General features: G+C 40.3%; 1 protein-coding gene across 4 annotated transcripts in view; it reads right to left on the reverse strand.

Annotated features, from left to right (window-relative positions):
* DIPK2B (divergent protein kinase domain 2B) overlaps window positions 1-26,596 on the reverse strand; it is a 248,866-nt gene that overhangs the window by 52,210 nt on the left and 170,060 nt on the right. For 2 of the 4 annotated variants that reach the window (XM_088444943.1, XM_088444944.1), the window contains exon 3: window positions 20,113-20,255. In XM_088444943.1, coding sequence (XP_088301069.1) covers window positions 20,113-20,255 — 143 coding nt within the window. Of the gene's footprint in view, window positions 1-20,112; window positions 26,341-26,596 lie in introns of those variants that run through there. The other 2 variants (XM_088444942.1, XM_088444941.1) reach the window with 2 other exon arrangements.

Here is a 26,596-nt window from a genome sequence, read left to right on the forward strand (position 1 = left end):
GTGGTGTTGCGAATGCAGGCGTGTCAGGCTGACAAAACACCGTTTAATGGGCATGCATAATTAGCAAAGTAGCGTCATTGTACACGTCACCTGCATGTATTTCAGCCATCGCAGTGCCTGCAGCGGGGAGAGGCAACCTCAAGGGCTGCGAGCAGATCCGATGGCTCTTGATGTTACCAATTAATCCAACAATTCCAGGAGATGACGTGTGTTGCCAGGGGAAAGGGGGTGTCTTTATACACTAGCGAGCGCTCAGTGCCGTAGCTCGCTAAGACATTGAGGGCGTCCTTACGCCACGCAGTGCGTTTCAGGAATTTGAGTATCTGGCCCCTTTTCGCCAATGAGCGAACGCATCTTGCGAGCAGGTCTGAATGAGCTCCATAGTGCTTTAATGTTATTTATATTGTCAACAGTACCTCACATTGGTATTTTCACACAGATAAAGTAAAACCACAAATATACCCTGAAATAGCAACTTAAAGGTCTTTGAGTAATAGCCTGCGAGTTGCTGGAACCTACAAGATTCTGATGATTTTGCCAGTAGATTTAATATTGCAATAATTTAATAAGGAAAAAACTGTTTAAATCTATGAGCTAAATCGATGTTTTTACACCGGTTCTTGCAACTCACAGGTTATTACATATGAGCCATAAAGAGTACAATGTGTATTTTATTAGAAAGGTGGTCTTGATTTGAACATGTTCCTGTAATGATCATTAGAAAAACACGATCTATATGCATAAGTATAAAAACACCCATAAGGTCAATTACAATATAGAAAACATAGGGCCTGATTCAGACCCACTCGCGAGCGGCTGTCCACTCGCAAGTGGGTCGATGTTGTGCACTGCGCATGCGCACGACGGCGGGAGCTCCGTCGTGCGCATGCGCCTGATGCGAGGAGCGAAGGACTGTCCTTCGCTCGTTGTGTCTGATCAAAGGGGGCGTGCTGTCGATGTTGATTGACAGCACGCCCCCTTTGGTGGGCGTGCCGGGGGCGTGCCTCCCTGACGGGGGCGTTCCCAAGGGAACGCCTACCGTCAGAAGCCGGCCCACTGACATCACTAGTGATGTCAGTGAGAGTGATTTTGGCTCTGATAGAGCCAAAATCACTCCGGGCCTTGCGGTTGAAAACCTCAACCGCAGGCTCCGGCTCGCAGTGGCGATGGTCGCGATGGTCAAGACCATCGCGGCCATCAAACTGCACGCTCATATAGGCTGTGGGTGGTGACCCACAGCTATACGAGCGTCCAGGAGGACGCTCCATAATTATGGAGGGCGGCCCTCATTCAGAGCGTGGGCTCTGCTCAGAGCGTACGGCTCTGAATGAGGGCCATAGACTACTGAATTGCTGAGCTGGGTTTATATTTCTGGGAAAAATGTAAAATGAGGATTTTAGTGTAAGGAGGTGCTGGGGCTGCTTTTAATTCAAATGGAAAATGTTGAAGGTGTAATTTATTTCAGTAAATACTTACTTTTATATGCAAATGTGTATTTACATTATTCCTTATTTGCAGAGTTTTGAGCTGAAATATTTAGACTAGAACAGATGTCTGCCATGTACCAAGGTGGAGTAAGTTTCAGGCCCATTTGAACACTAAAGAGTGTAAAATATGTGATTGACATTCAGTTGCAAACAAAGAATTGTGGATATGTGTTCCAGAGTGATTGGGCACATAGCTTGTCATGTCCTTTTATTTCTACAGTATACAAGTCCAGGCCTAGCATTACCTTATTGCCCTGATACATATCATTGAAGCAGGACATGATTATGTTTTCTTTTCGAGCATTGACTACTGTTTTCCTGCTTCTGATTAGGAACCACTTAGTTTTAGACCTGACATTCCAGTCCGGAGCGCTGAAGGGTGGGGTGTAGTAGGCATTACCGCCGGACGCATGGCCGGCGGTTCAAATCCCGACACCGGCAGCCCAGCAAGGGTGAAAATCCGATCGACCCTAAGGTAAGTATCGCTAACCTAATTCTACCCCCTAACCCTCACTAAGGGGTGCCTAACCCTAACCTCCCCCAAAGTGCCTAACCCTAATCCCCCCTCTAAGTGCCTAAACCTAAGCCCCCCTTCCCCGCTGCCTAAACCTAAGTCCCCCAGGGGGGTGCCTAACCCTAACCTCCCCCCGGGGTGCCTAACCCTAACCGCCCCTTCCCCTAGCCTAAAGCTAACCCTCCTGGGGGTGGGTGCCTAACCCTAAGTCCCCCCGGGAGCCCTAAACCTAACTCTCCCCCCCACGGCTGCCCGCGCCCGCCTTACCTTCGTTCGGTATGCCAGGCGTTGGTCTTCCGGCATCTGGTTAATGACAGGCATGGAGTTTTTGCCACCTGTCATTAGTACCACACCAGAATTAGAAAGTCTGGAAGCTGGCGGTCGGCATTTAGACAGTCGGCTTCCAAACTACATCCCAAAGGGTGGGTGTGGGGGGCAGCACTAATTATCCAGGCCTTGGCTTATTGGTAGAGTCTGGCAACTGCCCAGTCTGTGATCAGGTCAGCCACTAAGAGGGATATTGGGGGAGAAATAGAAAAAATAAATATGGGGAGAGCGCTGGACAGAGGTATAATATTTAATATCGCTTACAGAACATACATTTAATAAAAATACGTAATATAAAATAGACAATGAGGAAATGTAATACTCAATTCCGGGATCAACTGAATGAATACATACTGAAATGTTCAGTTTAATTCAAGGTACCTCAGATGACTAAAAGTGGTCAGTTTGTTAGTGCAGCTCAAATTCGCATAGAATGGAAAAATAGCAGCAAATGTTAGTAGAAGCGAAGGCTCAACAGAAACTCCATTCAGCCACAAAGCGTGTAAGTATAACTGCATAAGCACAGACAGCAACAAGTCCTGCACATACACCCAAACTCCAGATATAATGATGTGAGGTTCATACAAGTATAAGGGAACTAGGTCCGATGATACTGTCAGACAACGGTGTCCCCGTCTCTGGGACCACACTAGATCTGTGTATTGTAACACTGTTTGCTGGCGTCCCGGTCATGAAAGTGATGTGGTATCTACCTGTGTTCCTGAAATCTCCAGCGATGTGGCGGCTCTCTGTGGACCTGGAAGGGAGAGCCGCACTGTGCAGTGTTCCCGGCAGAATGGGGTCCTAATGGCTGGAGGGGCAGTTTGTGCCTCCGTGTATAGATTGCGGCAGCTGAGGGAGGAAGGTGGTGTCTCCGTCTCAGGAACTCTGGCTGGAGTGAGACAGGGTGGAATTTGCTGACACGGATATTGGGGGAGATGTACTAAGCTCTGAAAAGTGATAAACTGGAGAGTGATAAACTGCCAGCCACTCAGCTCCTAACTGTCATGTTACAGGCTGTGTTTGAAAAATGTGGACCAATAAAGATAAAGAAGACTCAAATCAGTCTCTCAGCTGTTAATTGGAAAACAGTCTCCTATATATATATTGGTAGTAATCTCCTACCATTGATATATTGCTGAGCAAAAATATAAATAGATCTACACATTTGTCTTATATGCATGAAAAGTAGCCAATTTAAACATAGGACTATAAATATCTCAAATCAGTCTCTCAGTTGCTGATTGGCGAAACACTCTCCTATATAACCCAATATGTGATAGGTAGTATAATGCCAAACCCACACACATGATGTAATATAGGTAATCATCTAGGCAACAAGAGTGCCAAATTCGCAAGCATAGTGTTGCAGAATATATATACCACCATACTTATATATCTGGGATATCAGAAAAGAATACACCTTGTTCAATCACATAAAGGTTACTTATCATAAGAGACTCAAAAACAGCAATATATTAGTATAGAAGAAGTGTAGAAAATGCATTAACATTTGTATATATCAGACCGCATGGTATAACTTAGCTGAATTCATTGCAATATGCCATGGGCATGCTGCTGTTCATTGTAGGGAAATGTGTGTGTGTGTGTATGCACAGGAGGCACGGGCTTCGGAATTGACAGCAGCGGCAGTGGGAATCCCCCTTCACGCGGCTTCTCAGGGTAGTGCCTGGCCGTTCCGACAGCTTGCCTCATAAGGGATCAGATGAGGCACAAACTTCGGCAGTCACGGCAGTGGGAATCTCCCTCCGCGCTGCCTCGCAGGATGGTACCTGGCTGCTCCGACAGCCTGCCTCATTCAAAGTCGGATGATGTACGTTTCGCTGGGGGCGGGGCTTGATCACATCAGAGTGATGTACGTCTGGGGAACCCCTTTCTTAAATGACACTGCAGCCAATTAGTGACATTTGTTCAAGTGATAGACATTATCTATGCCCAATCCGGAAAGAACTAAGGATAGGAATAGGAAGAAATGAGACTCAATAATAAAAGGCATATATTAAATTGTATAATTATCGTCCCATATCTCAGAAAAATGAGCGGGACATCAGAGAGAGTAAACATATTATTAATAATTCTACAATGATCTCAAGCTCATGTACATAGATGGCAACATAAATCTATTAGATGTCCAATATCATCCAGATTGGATAATTAATATAGTTTATAAAAGTTAATGTAATTTTCATTAGATGCATACCTATCTATGGAGATTGTTTCATATTACATAGTAACTTATCAAAATGCCCATTCATATGACATAAAATTATATCTAGTCAGATGTACTCTATATCTGTATTTAAAATAGTCATAATTACAGCCTATTAAAGTTTAATAAGGGCTAATATTCAATACTAAGTATAGGTTTGTCCTAATAAACGAGGAGAGAGAGAGAGAGAAGTGAGAAAGAGAAGTACCAAAACGGGGAGAAAGATTCCAAGGCCCCGCATATGTTATTTCTAATTCTTAAATGCATCCTGTGTCAGATCACAGCAGTAGACTCAACCATTTAAAATTCAAAATAATAAACTTTTTTTACATACGTAATTATAAGGTGATAATTCATCACCTATCCTGTTCTAAATAGTAAATTTGATATAAACCTATGCACATTATATAGACACATAAAAAAGACTATGTTTTAGTCCAGGTATTCCATGCTAAAGAGGGCAGCAGATTGTACATAATTGCCCCTAACATCAGAAAATCCACATGGATATTCAAATGACACAATGATCAAATGCAATATGTGCAAAATTGGTAGTTAAATTTCCACCACCCATATAGGTGAGACAACAAATCACATCACAATGTATGCACATATAACCCAAATAAAATTAAAATAAATAATAATCCAAATAAATGGCATAGGAACCGTATATAGAAAATAGTAGATGTGAGTTTAAATATCAATCACATAAATTTTAGACATTTGAAAATTAAATCCAATATTCATTAACATATTACTAATCCAAACCTGGCTGAAAGCATACTGCCCTTACTAAACAAAAGATTGTTCTGTGTTTGAAAAATGACACTTAGTACCTGATTTGCTGGTGGTTTATCACTCTCCAGTTTATCACTTTTCAGTGCTTAGTACATCTGGCCCATTGTCTTCCTTTGCAGCGCTGCTGAGGGGGACAAATGACCCTCTTGTGCGGCCATCGCCCCCCCAGACTTTGCCCACACCCCTTCAGTACTTGGGCCCGTGGCAGCTCTTGGCGCCCCTAATTCCAGTGGCCAATAATTTTATACCTTGCATTCAAATTGTTGCTGACTTGGGACAGAGTGACTGCGATCTGTCTGTTTCCATTTGTTTATCTGGTTAACTATGCAAATGTAATTCTAGGGAACTTCTGGGATCTTATGTTTAAGTCCAGTGGAACAAAGGAGAATCTCTAAAGTTTTTTTCAATTGGTTCTGTACACCTAGAAGTTTCAATTACTGCTATTATGCGTATACCCTTGCCCACTATATTTCATTTGCCCACTTTAACTTATATAAAAATATATAGTTTACATTTAGTATACATGTTACAATGATTAACATAGACTTTTGTTGTTCAGCTTGTGCTGTCACTAGTTGTGCTCTTTTTCTTTCTCACTCTTGATAAATGATTTGACAGGGCAGGAAGTACTGAATGTAGTTGTGCGACATCTATTTGTTAAAGACTATGGACCTCATTCAGAGTCGGTCGTTGCGGCCGCACGGTCTTACGACCAACGACTGCAAAATCCTATTGTACGGCAGGGCGATCGTAAACAAAGTGATGCCCATTCGTTAGCACTGCACCTCCTCTAGCTACCGACTGATCTGAACGAGTGAACGAGTCAATCGTAGTCAGGCGCTGTCAGTCGCTGTATGCTAATTATGTTCTGATGGTTGCGGACGTTTGTGCTGTTTTGATGGTCACATGTCATGTATAAATGGACTAACGATCAGCTTGTTATTAGCTTATTGTCAATTATCTAATTAATTGTTTAACTCTTGCTGTTCTTTAAAACAAGTTTTTTATCATGTGTCAATAAACTTTATTGTTCATTTCGTGGTTGTCTTCTCTGTTGTTTTATTTTCACACAATTTTCAAAACAAAGTAAGGTTTATTCACTGTGAATGTACGTTTGCTAATTGTGTTAACTTTATAAATGCATGTGCATTTTGCGTTAGGATCATTTGCACTCTTATGTTTGCAATTGCACACTGTGTGTTGTAGCCAATCAAATGTGACCTTATTTTTTGGGACACATGATTAAAGGATTGGCCAATAGTGTTTTTTTTGAGGAAAGTTTAAATATTTTAGCCAATCATATTTTTTGTACCCCATGTATATTTCATGTTTTCTGTAAAATCGGTCATTGCCATCATGAGAGCCGCAGCCTTGCTTATCCTGGTAAACATACTGGACAGGCAGATTACGTCCGCAGAGCCACCCAATTCTAACCGCATAAAGCGGTCGGCCTATGCGGAGGTGAGGCGAGCCCTCTGATCAGCGGGGTATAGGCGCAATATTGCCCAGTTAGAGAGGCGCTGGTCGGACCTGCGCCGCCAGTCGCCTGCGCTCCTCATGAATTTGCGGGCACAAATACGCAGACGTAAGTATGCGTTTGTTTAAAAGTAATAATTAGTGGACTGTTAAAAATGTATGTTCCTTTGCCAATTATTTTAGTCAATGTTAAAAATCCCTCCTGTATGTTGTCCCTATTGTCCAGAATGTGTAAAGTGTACTTGTAATGTGTAGCCGAAATTCTAAAATAATTTTATTTTGGGATTTTCTGTTTACATTTTAGAAGCACAGCGGAGACAGAGAAGGGCAATCAGAAGGCAAAGACATGCTGGTGTAAACCAGCAGCCCTCACCTGCATCTCCTCAACCAAGCCCTCCCTCCCCACCACCATACTCCCCCAGTAACCCTCCCTCCCTCTTCAAATCCTCCCCAAGTCTTCCTCCCTCCCCTGCCCACTCATCCCAAATGTCTCAAATCTCCCCTCCCTGTGATCTTTCCGGCTCCATTTCCCCTTCAACCATTCCCCCCACTCCCGAATATTCTCCCTCACCCAAAGGATCTCGGTCGCCATCTGTTGCTGTGTCACACACTCTGAGGGTATGTTTTTGTTTGTAGTATTTTTTTGGGGGGGTGTTGTTGTTATCCATGCATTTGTACAAATTTCTGACCTTTTTTTGTTGGTTAAAAAATTTGCTGTATGGGGTTCAACATCATTGCGCAGTAATGCTGTTTTTCAGAATTACGACCTTATGTTTAGTGGTTGGCCCTTTTTTTTATTGGGGACCAGAAAAATATAGGTTTAGAGGTTTTTAAAAAATGTTTTGGAGATTTTTGAAAATAATGATTACATTTGGATTAGTATTTTACAATGTAAAAAAACATGTCACCAAACTTGGCAAGGTGCTAGGAACCAGACTACCCTTGTTGATGTTGTGTACACTGTGTTTAAAATGTACTAATGTACTTAGGCAAAGTGATGTTTTCCATAGCAAACAAACACATTCTATTTTTGTTTTAACAACAACATTCTAGAAGTGAATACGTGCATTGTGTTTTAAGGATATGGCCATCATGACTTAAGAATACACCTCCCATTATTTGTAACATCATCATAGTGGATTTTGGCTTATGCCACATAGTTAGGGTTTCAAATTAGTTTAACAACATAAAAGTAGAAACTTATTAATAATGTTGTGTGTCTGATACTTTCAAACACACCATAACATCAGTGTGTTTAAACACTTTTTGGTACATTGAATAATGTGTAATGTTCAAATGTTTCTAATTTTTATGAAATATTTAATCCTCAAAATTTTTTACATTTCCACAGATCTAACCCACATCCTGAGGGAAATTCGGGAGGACCTGAGAAAGACCTCGGGCTATTTCATGCAGGCCTACTGCTGCCTACAAAGATTAGTGGGACGTTTGGAGGATGTGTAGTTTATTTGTTTTCTTTTTTTACATTTTTAAGATACGTTAAAAAAAATAAATAAAGTTTTTGTATTTCAAACATTTGTCCTCTTTTTTGCCACACATTAAAGGGTGTAATTCTGCATGTAATAAAATTTTGGACCAAAGGTGGGTGCCTTTCCATAGTGTAAGAACTTAAAAAAAAGTATTAGTAAAGCATAAGAACATTTGCAGTAATGTTGTATATTTTTTAATTATGGGTTGGCATACATTATCCACCTCAAAATTGCTTTCAATTTTTTCAAACAAACAAAAAATAACATTTGTCTTTCATTTAAAACATTTATTAAATAACAAACATGTTGCCAACAGGCTTTTACTGGTAAAAAAAATTTCATAACAGATTCACACATAACAAATGTCCTCATGGTTTGGCCAAATAAAACATCTGGCTTAGTCAAACATAAACAACTATAGTAAAAAACAAACAGATTTTTGATTGGGAAACATAGAAATTACTAAAACAAAAGGCAAATTAACTAAACATGTTGGGGGATATCCGTGCAAAATGTGTTAGTTGTCCAAAAACATACAGGGTATTTCCAATGGGTTCCATTTTTTTTTCAGGTTTTGGAAAGTGTTGTGATTCGGTTGGTAGGAAAAGAAAACAAAAGAAAAAGGTACACATTAAAATATATTTTCTAAAAATTTTTTACATTTTTTTAAAAATGTCAATATGCCTACCTAAAAAAACGTGAAACAACATCATCACGTCTGGCCCCCCCCGACAGCATCACAACACCTTCCTCTGGGGGGCCATCCTCTGGCAAGGCCTCCTCTGGCTGCATGGGTACTCGACTCCTTATTGCAATGTTGTGTAAAATCCCACACAGGACCACAATGCAAGAAACCATATCCGGCGAGTACATGGGTGCACCACCAGAGTGATGGAGACACCGGAACCGGCCCTTTAAAAGGCCGATACAGTGCTCCACCACCTGCCTGGTGGCAGTAAATGCGGCATTATAGTGAGTTTGTGGCCCTGGTGTGGGAGTCAAATAAGGAGTCAGCAGCCAGGGCATGCAAGGATATCCACTGTCACCTGATGGAAATTGGACACTAAAAGATACATACATTTACCATGAGAACCTGTTTACACTATTTCTAGAAATACATACTGGATTTTTACTTACCAAGAATCCACGCATCACCAGCTTGCAGTGTGCTTAATTTTGGCCAAATCCCTGAATGCTGGATCACGTACGCATCATGGCTGCAGCCTGGGAATTTTGCATTCAGGGAGAGGATATGGAGGGAGGCATCACATAGCACCATTATATTTAGGGAATGGTAATGTTTGCGGTTCCTATATATTTGTTCCCTGCATGCAGGGGGCTGAAGTGCTATGTGAGTGCCATCCACTACCCCTATGACGTGTGGAAAGCCTGCAATTTCAAAAAACTTCTGCTTTACCACATCAAGGGCTTCCGTATCCAAAGGCATACTAATAAAATGTGCTAGATGATTGAAAAATGCATCTAGCACACGCCTCAGGATCCGTGAAAATGAGGGCTGGGAGAGGCCACCCACCAGCCCCACAGTGGTTTGGAAGGACCCTAAGGCGCAGAAATGTAACACCGCCAACAACTGTGTAAGTTGTGAGATTGCTGTAGGAATGTTAATCTGACTTTCAAGATCATTCTTTATTATTGAAAGAGTGTCTAGGATAAAATTTGGAGGCAGGCGATAAGTGGTTACAACCACATCATCAGGCATTCCAAAAAGGGTGACACGTGTTCTATATATCTTGGCCCTTGCACATCTCCTATGTCTACGCCCAGGAGGAGGCTGAGGAAGGTTGGTGGGGGTCAACATGGCCACTATTAGCTGTCCAACATCGCTCTATAAAGTTAAAATTATAATTTGAATTGGTTCTACAGAGTGTTTTTTGATATTTGTGCAAAAATACTTAGCTTTATAATAATGGTGCATATTCTTACAGGGTCGGGCAGTGCCATCTTCGGAAATCAGTACATGTGTATTTGTTGTACGTTTTTACAATTAGAGGGAATAAAATTTTTTTTTGATTTTTTGAGGTCAAACCAATATTACTACTTTTAGTGTTAAAACCATGCTTAATTTTTAAAAATGACAATATGAATTGTTGTAAAATGTACAAATTTACAATTAAAAAATAGATCAATAAACAATATTCCAAGTAATATTTTATCAAAAATGTAAAAAATTAAAAAAGTGTAGGTTTGAATAAATAGACACTTACCTGATTCAAGTCCAAAATGGAGTGTTAAACACCTTTAATAAATATTTTAAAACATAAAAATTAGTATCAAAAAATTTAATTTTTTTATGATTGTTGATCCCAAAAATACAAAAAATAAAATGGAGTAGGCTGGCACACTTACTTGATTCTTCGAATAACGTTGGATTTTTGAAGAAGACAAAAGCCCGGCCAACCAAACCAAACAAGTGACCAGCTCAAGCACACCAATTAACGGGGTTTGTTAAAAGTCTGAACCAATCAAATTTGTCAATCAAAAACCACCACCAAAAACAAAACACAAAAAATTAAAATAAAAAAGGAACACAAAAACCTCCACCACAAAAAATTTAAAACACAACAAAACAAACATCAAAAAGAAAGGAACACAAAAAAGAACCACCAAAAAAATGAACACAAACAACAAACACCAAAAAGAAAGGAACACAAAAAAAACACCAAAAAGAAATGAACACAAAAAACAAACACCAAAAAGAAAGGAACACAAAAAAACCCCCAAAAAGAAATGAACTCAAAACACAAACACCAAAAAGAAAGGAACACAAAAAAAGCCAACCCCCCAAAAAAAAACTAAATAAAACCCCCCAAAAAAATACCACAACCAAAATAAAAATAATAATAAAAAAAAAATCACACAAAAACCTCTCAATCAACACACACAAGCACCTCTCAAACAACACATACAAGCACCTCTCAAACAACTTCAAACAAGCACCTCTCAATCAACTTCAAACAAGCACCTCTCAATCAACACATACAAGCACCTCTCAAACAACACACACAAACACCTCTCAATCAACTTCAAACAAGCACCTCTCAATCAACACACACATGCACCTCTCAATCAACTTCAAACAAGCACCTCTCAAACAACACACACAAGCACCTCTCAATCAACTTCAAACAAGCACCTCTCAATCAACACACACAAGCACCTCTCAAACAACACACACAAGCACCTCTCAATCAACTGCAAACTATTTAAGTACTATCAAACACCTCCTGCACCACCAAACACTCCAACTACAACCCACAAGTAAGGGAACATTTGGCTTTGCCTTAAATAAAGAAACCAAACCCCAATTATTGAAACATGCAGGAAAGGTGTGCATTTGTACTTAGGAAAATAAGGATGCATGGGTAACCAATCCAGGGATGCGCTCACATCTAGCACAACCCACGCAGTGATTACGGAATGCAGGAAAGGTGTGCATTTGTAGTTAGGGAAATAAGGATGCACGGGTAACCAATCCAGGGATGCGCTCACATCTAGCACAACCCACGCAGTGATTACGGAATGCAGGAAAGGTGTGCATTTGTAGTTAGGAAAATAAGGATGCACGGGTAACCAATCCAGGGATGCGCTCACATCTAGCACAACCCATGCAGTGATTACGGAATGCAGGAAAGGTGTGCATTTGTAGTTAGGGAAATAAGGATGCACGGGTAACCTATCCAGGGATGCGATCACATCTAGCACAACCCATGCAGTGATTATGGAATGCAGGAAAGGTGTGCATTTGTAGTTAGGGAAATAAGGATGCACGGGTAACCAATCCAGGGATGCGCTCACATCTAGCACAACCCACAAAGTGATTACGGAATGCAGGAAAGGTGTGCATTTGTAGTTAGGGAAATAAGGATGCACGGGTAACCTATCCAGGGATGCGCTCACATCTAGCACAACCCACGCAGTGATTACGGAATGCAGGAAAGGTGTGCATTTGTAGTTAGGGAAATAAGGATGCACGGGTAACCTATCCAGGGATGCGCTCACATCTAGCACAACCCACGCAGTGATTACGGAATACAGGAAAGGTGTGCATTTGTAGTTAGGGAAATAAAGATGCACGGGTAACCAATCCAGGGATGCGATCACATCTATAAAAAAAGTCTGCACAAGCAGTATTCTTCATGCTCTCTCACAGGTTAGCAGAATGTCAACCGAGGAGCATGGTGAGCAGAGGCCAACTAAGCCAGGTAAGTACAAATCACATTTTTTACACAACACAAGAACTGGTCATATTTCCCTAAAAAAAATGTAAATTTTTTTACTATTTTAAAAATTGTTGTAGGTGCTGGGAATCAAAGTCCACCAGTAGAGGAGGAGGAGGCGGGCCCAAGCAGGCCAAGGCCAAGGCCAAGAAACCCTCCATTTTCACAGATCGAGCTTGAGACATTGGTGACCATGACAATGGAGAACCTAGTCAATGCACCAAGAAATATGGGGGCTGGAGCCAAAGACAGGATTTGGGAGGAGATATCCAGGGCTGTTAATGGTGTGGGGACAACCTACAGAACACAGAAAGTCGTAAAAAAACGGTAAGAAAATGATATTGTGAGTGTACTGAAGTCCAAAGCTTGATCTTATTTAAAAAAACTAACACTTTAAATTTCAAAAATAACATTGACAGCTTGATGGATTTGAAGTACCAACTGAAGAGGAAGCTACGGAGTAGGGTGGACCATGCTGCGGGGACAGGTGGTGGTCCCATCCCTGAGGAGCTGGCCTTGACAAGGTTGGAGACGTTGGCTCAGGGATGCGTGACGGAAGAGGAGATAGTCGTCGTGTCCACTATGGACACTGACATGGCCGACTTCAACGCTCCACATGTGCAAGAAGGTAATTTAATTTTGTTAGACAAAAAGTATAAAGCTGAAACGTCTCTGTTTTTTATTTTGGGAAAAACAAATAACATTTTTTTTTTATATTCCAGACTCAGAGGAGGTAGTGCCTGCTCCTGATGTCAGGTCTGGGTCCAGCACAGATGGAGACTCTGCAGGGGAGGATCCAAGTACTCCACCTGGGGACCCTGTGGAGTCTACTCCAGGGCAACCATCAGACCGAGCAGTGCCTCTCCTCACCAGGTTGGTCTCCCAAACTCAGGATAACACATGTGTTCTTCTGAGGATGGAGACCACTCTGGTGAGGGTGGCAGTGGCCCTGGAGACCATTGCTGGGGCCCTAGATCGTTTGGCCAATACCCAGGAGCAGGCCAACCCACCTGCCATGATGGAGCGAGACTCCCTTCCTCCCAGGACCACCACCTCTGGCAGCCCAACAGCCACCCCCGCAAGTATGGAGAGCCCTATGCCTAGACCAGAGGAAATCCCATCCACCTCTGGCCAGGCCAGTCGGCATGTTACACACCAGCCGGCTGTCCGTAGCTTACCACTTCCTCCGAGCCAGCCCAAACGACGCAAGTAGCCCTGCATATCTCCGCCCTCACCTGTTGTCCAATCCCCATATTTCTTGTCACCAATGTCTCAAGCTCTTTTATTTTTTTTACAAAAAATGTTTTGTTTTGTTTTTTTTAACATTATTTTAATTATATACAAATGTTGCCTAAACAATTATTATTTACATTGTGATGAAAGGCAAATTTCAACAAAATAAAAAAACTCCATACCAAAAATGTCTATCTTTAACTATATCAATGTATACAAGGTTTAAACAGTGTGGTATCTGAAAAGGCTGCTACGCAAAACACAATGCTAGATTTTTTAAAAACTGTTTTATCCAAAAACTGTTTAAAAAGCACAAATAAACATTTGTGTTACGAATTCCCTAATGCACACGCAAGTGAAATGAGTTACAAGGTAATTAGCAGTGTTAATAGTTACAATGCAGCAATCTTAGCTGCTTGGTTTGTGTGGTTCCAAATCAAAACATCGCAAGTAACATCAGATTAACGATTGTACTGTTGTGGCTTACGGACGCTTCTTGCCTACCTTAGCCTGGACGATCATCCTGTTCGTAGAGTGACGTTTTCATGCATCCGCAATTCTTGGTCGTATGAAGCAGGTAATTTATGCACTCCCCTAAAACGCCTGGAAATGCTGAAGAACGCCTCAGTTTCCAGACCACCACCCCCGTATACTCCCACAAACGGTCGTTCCTGTCAATCAACTTTAGCAATCCACTTCCGTGTCGGAAGCCCTACGACCAACAGTATTTTTGATCGGTAGAGCTCGTACGCACATGCGCACTGCTAGCCGTGCGCAGGCGCAGAAAGAAAAACATCGTATGCGTACGACCGTGCGCCCGCAACAACCGACTATGTATGAGGTCCTATATATCCTATTCGTCCTCAAACTTTATAATTTAATTAAGGCACGGTGCACTTTGGTCAAAACAAGATCAGGTGCATCTCTAAGGAATAGTTGGGACAGGACATTTTGTCTGTATGTCTATAAGTCACCAGACGTGTTTGTTAATATTACTGTAAAAGTAAAGTGAAAGATTTGCAGAGAGATTAATACATTATTTAAGGGAAAATAAATGTGTTTGTGCCAGTGCTGGAGAAAGTGATCTTGCTGCCAAAGACATCCTGAAACACTTGTAACTTTTAAAGTAGCAAAAATGTTCTTTTTTGTTTTTGTACTAAAAGCATATACACATTCAGAGCTAAATAACATGCAAATTCTACAGGGCAAAGCCACAGATTAGCAATCATAATAAATAGCAGAGTATGCTCACTTTATAGACAGACATTCCATACTGGGATTATAAAATCACATAGGAGATGAATTGTAAACACTTGAAAAGGAGCGATCAAAAGAAAAGATTACAGTATCTTAAAATGAAATGAGTTTAGATTATATGCTAGATGGATATTGCATATTTAGATTTAACTATAAAAAAGGGGAAACGATGTAAAATACTTAGCAAATTGCAATGATTATTAGTTTAGTGCAGAAGCTGACGTAATTTGGCTTAGTGACTTTCCGATGGCGGTGATAAGAAGTACCCAAAGCGGTAAGAGTGGTGTAAAAGATAGAGTCATTTTAAGATATTAATGAGCCACTACAGCCAAATATAATAAAATATAAAAATATTCATTGTATAATATTCAAAAACAGTATATTAAATTTACATGGCATTAAGCTTAAGATTTTCTAAATTGCATGTACCCTTATTATCTAGCTTAGTGCTAGCTACTGGCCTCCTTTGTAATTCTCAGAGTGGATCCATTATGAGCCATTCAGTAGACTTACTGATAAGACATCTGCTTTGCATAAAGTTCTTCCCCATATTTTGCTCATATCTACTCCTTGTGATCTAGCAAATATGTTTGTGAATTAAACTAGAGACAAAGTAGCAAAGTTGTTGTGAGTTGAGGACAAAGCTATACATTTTTTTATTAATTCTTTATCTCTTAGTGTCCTATGTATTAATAATTGTGGCCCTGCAAGTTACTTCCCTGGCATTATGGAGGAGTCTTTCACATTTGTCTAAGACTCCTCCAGGAGAATCTGACACTGCGCATGCACACAGTGTAAGTTTCTGTCGCCGGCCAGAGACTGAAGAAGAGAGATCGGAAGATCTATCTCCTGCTATTAAAGCTTCCATAGGCTTAAAATGGTTTGAAGACGGTGCACACTAACAGGGCCAAACTCCGTAAAGCAATTTGGTACATTGGGGTCTGATTATTGTCCCCACTGATAATAATGGAGACTGTACTCTGCATTGCTAATTAGCCTTTCTCCCTCCTGTTCTCGTTACCTACTTCTCTTGCACACCAGCTACACTCTACATCTCCGGCTTGAGCTCTCTGTCACTGGACCCCACTCCTCTGTTTTTGTTTCTTCAGATGACCTAGACCCATTATCTGTGCCCACACTAATAGCTACAGGTTTCAGCTTATGCTGAATATTTCCATTGCACCCATTGCATCACTGGCTGTGCTGAGATTTGTAGTGCTATTTGTTACTTGTCCACTGTATTGTATACTATTTTACCCTGTACTGTCCTATTGTTTTGAGCTCTGTACAGCTCTGCGAACCACTTAAAGTTTTAAATCAATAATAATAATAATAATAATAATAATAATTACTATTAGTACATAGCAATAATTCATAAAATTATGCAGAAACTGCAGTTTCTACATAATTTTATGAAAAAAAAAACACTTGATAAATAGGCGCCTTAGTCTTAAAAATAAGACTCTGCTTAAGTCTCTACTATATTAATATTTTGAAATTAAAAAAAGTTTTTTCTTTTTGGTTAGACAAGTTTATTTATTTTTTTCTAGTAAAACATTTTGTCTGTATAGACTATAACGTATGTTCATACAGTATTATATTAAGGAATTTCTCATCTGTTCTCAACTATAAAAAAGCCAAGGGAGGAAACAAAATGTTGAAGTCACTAACACAAAAACAAAAAAGGAGAAAAGCTCAGAAGCTTGGTCCATACAAGCTTGGTCCATACAGCCCAAAATGAAAGAGTCTAAATATCGACATTCAGAATCTGTTGACATTCTGAACATTTTCTGTTATTGCCCTCCATACTGATGTAATGCCAGGATGAGTTAAGCAAATTCAATGTTCACCTGATTTTTTTTTATGTCTATGGAAGTGATTGCTGGTTGGCCTCTCACATGAGCACAGGTCATGCAAAGTGCCATGGTGTGAGAAGGATAATTTGTCTTTCTGACATCTTTGGATATGCAGAACTTCTGTATCATACAAGGAGCATTCATTACTGAAGCAACCTATGCCAAACTACATACTGGTATTTCCATTACTAACAGTAACTCCCAGGGATTGCTGCTTTAGGGTCCAGTATAAATTCATCTATTGCGCGATAAATGTAAATAATTGTCTGGTATTGCTTTAAAAAAAATCTCTACAGAAAAGCAGCCATTTTGCCAAAATGCTTTTTACTGTATTACATTTCCCATATTCAGTCTGTTACAAATTACTGACCTGGATGTATTGCTTTTGTCTCTGCATTAAAACTATTAGATCTGAGGGTCACATTGCATATAGTCATTGTACCTCTCTGGAGATCAAATTTGATATTTGATTCTGAGCACACTTAGGGGTCTATTTACTAAGCAGTGTTAGGAGACAGAGTGAAAAGTGCTAAGGTGCCAGCCAATCAGCTCCCAACTGCCATCTCACAGGCTGTGTTTGAAAAATGACAGTTGGGATCTGATTGGCTGGCACCTTATCACTTTCTTATCACTTTTCACTCTGTCTCCTAACACTACTTAGTAAATAGACCCCTTATTATCCTATTTTATACAAAGAATATATATACTGTGGTCCCTTTTTTTTAGAACATTTATGCTGATAGACTATTCCATAACAGTCTTACTTTAGCCTATTGCTGCACCAGAGACCAACAATGGCCTCCACTATTGTTTATTACCAGCTGTAGATTCAGTTAAATTGCCCATACAGTAGCTCTATAATCTGACCCATTGGAAAGAGGAAATTATGCTTCTTCAAAGGTTAAATTTGACTTTTGCTTGGATAAGTTGTAGCCTCTAAATTTTGTTCAGCTGGCGCATCATTTGAGTTTATTGTGTTTGTTTTTCCTTTGTTACGTATTTAATTATTGCTGCTACTGCTTGTTTACACTTTACAAAATAGGTTGATAGCCTCTTAGGTGTAGATGGCCTAGCACAATATATGCTGTTACCAAATATATGGTGATTCTGTTACCTCAAATTACAGCCTGGAAAAAATGTTAGAACCATGTTCTTTTATAGAGTATTAAGAAACTTTATTATAAAACTGAATTTTGAGGTAACAAAATCTGAATAAATAATCAAACAACATTGTTGAGTTATATTATAATGCCATTAATCTAACTAATCAATAATTTGATAATTTTTTGTTAATGTTCTTATTGGGTCATCCCCTATTTGCCATTTGCAGCCCATGTGTCATGTTTGGGTAAGAGGGTGTTTGATCACTTATAGCTTAAGTGCTGACACTTCCTCTACCAGTCCTGTATTGCTCGCCTCCCATTAATGGGAGAGTAAGGGACTAGTTTTGCATAGCGAAGCGTCACAATGAGGTTTTGATAAATAAAGTACACGTCTCAGCACCGGAGATACTCTCCTTATTTAAATTGACAATCTTGCCTGCAGAGGTGCATACTACAAATTGGTACAGCCAGAGACACGGCTCTGCTGCCCAAAATGGGAATGAGTAATAAATACAGCAGAAATGAGCAGATGTTAGGCTGAATGGAGAGGTCAAGTTGAGAACAAATTTGATAGGAAAAGAGGGGCTTGGTATCATGGCATAACTGGACTTTTTGGTTCCCCGTGCCAGACAGAGCATTGGCACCCCCCCCATTTTTTAAATGGGGACATAAGATGCACCTGAAACAGGGCCATGGCCTCATGGGGAAGGGCCAGGGAAGAGATAGGGGTACTCCTGGGGAAGCCAGGAAGCCAGGAGATGCCGGGGATAAAAGAAGAGGAAGCTACAATTGAGAATGATAATAAACAGGAAAGTGACAGGCCTGAACAGCGCCCCCTGCCCTGCAGTACCCTGTGCCATGGCACAGGTTGCACTACCCTAGTTACAGCCCTGTTTTCAGTATATCAGGCTGATAGTGACCATGTCAACATTCATGATGTTGACATGAAAATGTCAGCATGGTGCAAATATTGACGGACGACATGCCGACATGTTCAGCATGTCAGCATGCAGCATGTTGACATTCATCATATTGACACTGATTAAATGATGACATGGTCACAATGTCAACAATGCTTCTTTTTCCATAATTTTTACATGCCGATATTGTGCAGATGTTGACATGTTAGAAGTTGACATTCAGCCATGTTGACATCATGTCATTCTCGTGTCGACATTCTGAATATCGACATCATTACTACATACATAGTACATAGTGCTGTATGTTGGTGACCCACGACAAAAAGTTCCCACTAAAAAAAGTAGACATTCTGTAAGAAAGGAACTGGGGTCAAATACATTTTCAATGTACGGTAATTAAAATGGAAAACAGGCAATACGATGGTACAATAAAGGGCAGTGATTGTATATTACCTTCCCTGCAGCAATTTTGATGAATTACATTGTTTTTCTTGGCAGTTTCAACCTGAGCTTTTTCACCATGTACTTATATGATCAGACATTAGACTCTCATATGTTCTTGGGCTTCTAATTTAGGGATTTGGGTCTAGACTGCTCTCACCTAATACAAATTAAAAGCTGATAAAAGGAGATCTCATTTATCCATCTCCTTGGCCCTGATATTAATCATATTCACCTCTCTGGACCACATCTCCTTTTATACTAAGGTATGGTCTCTGAGGCTTCATCTCCCTAATTCTGACACCTTCTTTACTTTACTTTATCCCTGGATCATTCAATTCCTTTTGTAAGCAACTTGTATACAGTATCTGGTTTTGCTTTGCTTTGTAGCACTATATTGTATCTGTTCATAATGCAAAATAAGTAAAATATCACATATCTTGTAATACATTTTGCATACAGCAAAACGTGGAACCCTCAGGCATGACTGTGTGTGTGTGTGTTATTAGTTCTGCTATCTCTATGAAGTTATCTATCTATCTGTCTATCTATCTATCTATCTATCTATCTATCTATCTATCTATCTATCTATCTATCTATCTATCTATCTATCTAGCTATCTATCTATCTATCTATCTATCTATCTATCTATCTATCTATCTATCTATCTATCTATCTATCTTTGTGAATAACACATATGATACCAACAATGCATATATATTTGTTACAATGGGCTGCTGACCTGATTTCATCTTTAAGAAACTTCTTGCACGCTGAGGTTCCTATGCAGACGTTGCACTTGTCAAGTCCAAGAAAGTTTTTTCCAAAATTATAGGAACTTTGTAGTTTAGAATCTGAAGAATTTGTTGCTCCAACACTTTCTTTCTTCATCCCAAATATCAGGAGATTCATGCAAAGATGACATATATTAAAAATGAACAAACATAAGAAAGATCCCATTTTCAATATCTCAGTTTAGTGTAATTATGTGAGTAAATCCTTTAACGATCCAATTTCACGTGTAAATGGGAAGAAGTGTTGCAGGCATTGAAAGGAAGGAGGAAGTTCATGCAGGATGCAGATAATACACATTTCTATGGTTATGCTTCCTATGTTCATTTCAGGTGTTTGGCTTTTCAGGACTAACAATCAGAAACTTAAAGAAATGAAATCAGTGCTCAAATCAACTTCACTTTTATGTATTAGTAAAGGTCATTGTGCTGCTATACTGCATATAATACCCAACATTTTGTAATAATTCAAGATAAAATATATTTTATCTTTAAGGTAATATTTAATGATTTGTGCAGTATAAGATACATTATAAAGGCTATTTTCAGCTTGCATTGTCCCTCGGCTTGATCTGTTTTCCATTCTACCGCCATTTAACAGAGCTGAAAGCAACTGAACTTTCAAATATGATCATAGATCCTTATGAGGATTGTAAAGGCGCACATCCACTAGGCGATATTAATGAACAATTGCACGATTACGACATCGTAATTGTGCAATCGTTCATTAATCGTGCACTAGATTGTCGGAAATGACCAGCGATGCGTGCTTCCGCTGGTTGTTTCAGACATCATTGCCCGAACATGCCGGTCAATCTGCCGGTAACGACATATTGACCATGTTCGGGGATGAAGGAGGGTGCCTACACTGAATTACTAATCATTCAGTGTAGGCACTGCAGGGGATGGGGAATGATGGTACGATTACGATGTCGTAATCGTACTGTCTTTCCGTAGTCGCCTAGTGGATGTGAGCCTTAAGAGACATTCTCACAACAACTTGGGGCAACAGAGGGCAACATACCGACTAAATATAGATAGAAATAAAAACAGCATCAGATAATGATCCTACTGTTGATCAAATGGGAAATATTTATCATTGTAATCTTTAGGAAAAGTAATATATCTAACTTTATTTTGAATTACTATGTGGAGAAAGAACTAGGAAGCTGAGCAATATATACAACTCATTGTCTGGGTTAAAGACTGGACTCTGAAGTAAACCTGCAGCCAATAATATGTGCAGGGTGTGCAGTGCACATGGCCCCTGAGTCCAGAGGGGCCCACACCGCACACCCTGCACCCATACTTTTTTACCTCTGGGGGACCCTTTTAAGATCTTGCTATGTGGCCCACAAAGTTCTAGTTAAACCCTTGCATGCAAACACAGAGGGCTGACTAATATATATGGACACTTAAAAAAGGACTAACTCTGAATTTATTATGAAATTGCATGAGTCATAAAGTTTGATACGTGCTTGACCGTGAGGTTAGGAAAGAGTCCTGGACTGCACACCCGGAATATATATAATGGGAGGTGCTACCTGTTGAGACCTATTGCAGGCACAGAAACAGACAAATCACAGGTGCACAACTCCAAATTACTGATTATATATAAATACATAATGCAATAAAACTTTGCAATGAATAGAGGTTTTTAGCATAATCATGGCCAAGGTTATGAGCCTAAACACCATATCCAGGTAACCTCTGTAGGGTAGGTGCCTAACATACTAGAGTTCAAATCCAGAGCGCAGGACACCCCTAAATCGGCACAGCCGGGCTACCCCAGGGCATCGCTATAATGAGAAAAGTGAAATGTGAAGTAAGAAAGATAACAGCAGCTGTGGCTGCATAGAAAGGTGAAAATACAAATATAATAAAAACAAACAGTAAAGTGTTAAAATTGTGCAAAAAAGAAAGAATATGTTATAATGTGATGCTATGAGGCAGGCCAACCAAAGCAATCCAGGGGACCCACGCCCCAAAAATCAACCCAAAGTTGCACTACAGTATATAACTTGTAGGACACCTAAAATTCTGCCTATTACTAGTGTGCATATACAAACCAGACTCCATGCTTTTAAACCAATAAGGGAGGGGTACTAGTCCAGGCTGAAGGCATCTCCTTTCCTTCAGTTGTGCAATAAAGCACATTAAATGGTAAGGATATTGACTTTGAACCTCTAAATACCCCTGCCTATACCTTCTAATATCCTGCCTATAAACCTCTAAGGATGGCGCTATTTTGTGTACGCAGTCATACAGTAAATAAAGACTCCAGACCTAGAACCTGTGGTTCCAAAGCACAAGGTATTATTCAAGTAAAAGTACAGTCAGTTACATGCTGTGATACTCATATAATCTTAGCGCAAAGAAATTATACAGACCCAAGTACAGTTATACATACGCAGCTCTCTGGGCCAGATGTAGGCTTCTGCAAGAAACCCCCCATCTATCAGCATTCAGCAAGAAGACTCAGACTGGGGTCACAACACACACGTTTATACTCTCACAGAAACAGACAACACAATAGAGAGGCTTGTCGCTGATGCCATTGGTTCCCAGGAGGATGCATCTGTTGCAGAGCATTTAACAAGTTGATTCACATAGACACAGTCCAGCCTCTAACAACTGGTGGTCTCTGGTTTCCTGTTCATGCACATCCTAACAGTTGGTCATATAATGTACATTTCGGTGCTTTAAGTCTCTACGGTCCATAAGTTGAGAATGCATGTTGCGATCTTCACACTGACGATATCAAAATGTTGTTGAAAGAGTGCAGATCAGTAAAATATCAAACATGACTTACTTATCATGTATTAAACTTTAGCTACTAAATAACCTTTATTTTACAGCAATTATAATAAATGAACAAACTTGAATCTTTTACTTTAAAGCTTATGAGACCTTTTATGTGAATATGTACTGTATAAGTATGTGGGGTTTGATAGAAAGACGCTAGTTAACTTGGGGCAGATGTGTGCGCATGAAGCTAATAAACAGCATTTTCATACAGGATCTTATGCATTCGCTAATATGCGACTAGTTAACAGCGCAATTGTGCGTATTAATGTGTGTATGAGAAATGGTGAAAGATGCAATCGCATGATGCTAATAGTAACGTCGCCATATGTACTTAAGTGTGAGATTACCTAAAATGGCGCTTGGGCGGCCATTCACAAAATGGCGTCTTGCGATCTCATTTTCTAAAATGGCATCTTGCGGCCAGTCGCAAGATGGCGTCTTTACGATCTAATTTTAAGCTGATCTTGTCTCAGCCAATTATCCAGCTTCGACAGTCCACCCTTTGATAGCGAACAACATGCTATCACAATCTGATTTATATATATATATTATTTAGTGTTATTATGGGATGACACAAGGTGGTTCTTAATCCATCAATAATGTGTCTCTGAGTGGGGACATAAAACTACTATTATACGCACACCGCGGATCTTGGAAGATCATGTGAAAGTTGTGGGGATACACCAGTCCTATAAAGGCAGTCTTGAAGGGAAATTTGAGACTTTACATTATCTGAGGTGTTTTAGAAATAACATTTCAATAATACATTCTATGCATATCTAAATATAATACATTAAATGATGGTATTTCCTAGTTCAGGGCTGTAATGCAGTTCTATATTTACCTCAGTATTCATATTGCCATTATTGACCACCATCATAATTTTGTTCTTTTGTTTTACTCTATTTTTATATTTTCCACACTTCAACCCAATAGGAACACACCGGACACATAGGCCAATTATTATGATGACAATCAGTATAAGGATTAAGAATTTGCCTATGCTGGCGATCACTTCCTGGACCCATTCCCCTAGACCTGAGAACCATTTTACTGGGTTCAGCCATGAAACGCATCCTTCTATCTTCTCCTCTACTTCAGCCACTGAAGCATTATGGTTCTTATGAAATTCCCATTTTAGCTGCAGAATTTCATCCATCTTTCGGTCTATCACCTCCTTGGGGTCGCTGGTATCATTGGTGACATAGGTGCAACATTTTACTCCAAATTGGGTGGCCAACATTACGCAATACCAGCAGTTAAATAATTTAACACTAGCCTGTGTTGCACCAGTTCTTTCTTGTACGCTTGCAATTCTCTCCCTGTATACCTGAATGTGTCATTGTACATCTCGGTGATATTATCTATTAATTTAGCAAGTCCCTGAATATATCTAAAATTTAATGTACCCCGAGCGATCCTGGTGGGATCCAATGCGACTAAAACTTGAAAGCCAGTTGTCTCACTAATTAACTGAGTGGCTTTATGCACATCACCAGGTATCATATTTCATTTGCCTCTGTTTTCATATTGCATGTGAAGATATGGTGATGGTGTGTTTTTATGCATACCAAGCATTTCAACATGTGTGAGGGTCATAACTAGTATCCGGGATAACAGCTCTCTTAACAATAACAGTACTAAGATTGGTCAGACACTCCCCTGATTGGCACTGCACTCCTTCTGACTCCACTCCATCAGCACTGCCATCAACTCCCCTCTCCACAATCGTTCCCCCTTCACAGAAACCGGACATTCCCGAACCGACCAGGATGGTGAACACTCTAAAAGAGAACATGAAAATGAACACAGCAGGCCCATCCATTGCTACAACAAGACCTGCAGATTTCTTTTAGTTCAGGTATCTCACTACAACCTTCAATCCTCCTGGAAAAAGTTCGCGATCGACAGGTCCACGCTATCAGCCTTGTCTCCGACTTGTTTCTCCACCGGTTGATTGACCATTTTGCAGTGAGTGGAATGGACCCAGGTATCTCTCTCAGCCACTTTCAAAGATGTAGTACTTGTCAGCAGCACCTGGTATGGACCTTCCCACCGATCAGTCAAACAACCTGAACGTAAGAAATTTCTGATCATAACATATTCTTCTGGTTCAACATCATGACAGTTAGCTTCAGGCATATTATTGGACAACAATTTCAGTTTCTGCTGCTGTTGTTTTAACTGCTTACTCATTTATATAAGATACTTTACAGTTACGTCGTTGTTACTCTTCAAGTCTTCCTGTGGACTTATAATCAAATGAGGTTGTCTACCGAACAGTATTTCAAATGGGGACAGATTTAGAGGGAGTCTAGGAGTGTTCCTTATACTATGTAGGACCAAAGGTAATGCTTCTGGCCATCCTAGTCCAGTCTCTGCCATGATTTTACTCAACTTATTTTTAATAGTCCCGTTCATCCTCTCTACCTTGGCACTGGCTTGCGGTCGGTAGGGAGTGTGAAGTCGGCTATTAATACCCATCAGCTTACACATATTTTGAAAAACATCACCTGTGAAATGAGTACCCCTGTCACTCTCAATGATTTTAGGGATACCGTACCTGCATACAAATTCCTGAACTATTTTCTTGGCAGTAAATGCAGCAGTATTAGTGGCTGCTGGGTAGGCCTCAACCCAATTAGAAAATACATCAGTGCACACTAATACATACTTAAGATTCCTGCAGGGTGGTAATTGGATTAAATCAATTTGTATCACCTGGAAAGGTCCATCAGTCGGTGGAATGTGGGATGGTTCAGTAGGGATCACTTTCCCTATGTTCTTCCTCAAGCAGGTCAAGCAGGACATTGCTATCTTTTCTGCTTGTGAAGAAAAACTTGGTGCGCACCAGTATACTTTCACCAACCTTCACATACCTTGCTTTCCCAGATGAGTCAGACTGTGTGCTGCCTCAGCCAGGCTGGGGTAATATGCCTTGGGGGCTACTGGCTTACCTTGTCCGTCCCTCCAGAGCCCGGATGACTCTTGCCCACATCCCTTAGACTTTCAGAAGGACTTTTCCTGGATTGAACACAAATTTTGCATCTCAATTAATTTCAGCATATCAATTGTTTGAAAAGACATAATTTGTTCAGTTGGAGAAAACATTTTTAACCCTGCTGCCCATTTTGCAGCTTCATCGGCTCTGTTGTTGCCCTGTGACACCGGATCATCCTCACATGTATGGGCTTTACACGTAATTACTGACACCGCTTTGGGCAGTTGGATTGCTTCTAAAAGATGTTGTATGTGTCGGGAAAGTGCAACTGGTGTGCCTGCTGCTGTCATAAAATTTCTCAGATGCTATAGAGCCCCAAAATCGTGCACCACCCCAAACGCGTACCTCGAGTCAGTGTAAATGTTAGCAGACTTGCCTGCTGCCAGTTCACACGCTCTAGTTAGTGCTACTAACTCTGCCACCTAGGCTGAGTGAAGAGGACCAAGAGGTTTAGCTTCTATGATGTCTGTGTCATTTACAACAGCATAACCTGTACATAACTCACCTGTGTCTGTTTGTCTGTGACAACTCCCACCCGTGTAAAAAGTCACATCTACCTTCTCTAAAGGTGTGTCGTATATGTCAGGTCTAGCAGTAAAGGTCTGATTCAGATATTCCATACAATC

This window comes from Taudactylus pleione, unplaced genomic scaffold (genome assembly GCF_031769625.1).
Source record: "Taudactylus pleione unplaced genomic scaffold, aTauple2 ptg000374l, whole genome shotgun sequence".
Taxonomy (NCBI): Eukaryota; Metazoa; Chordata; class Amphibia; order Anura; family Myobatrachidae; genus Taudactylus; species Taudactylus pleione.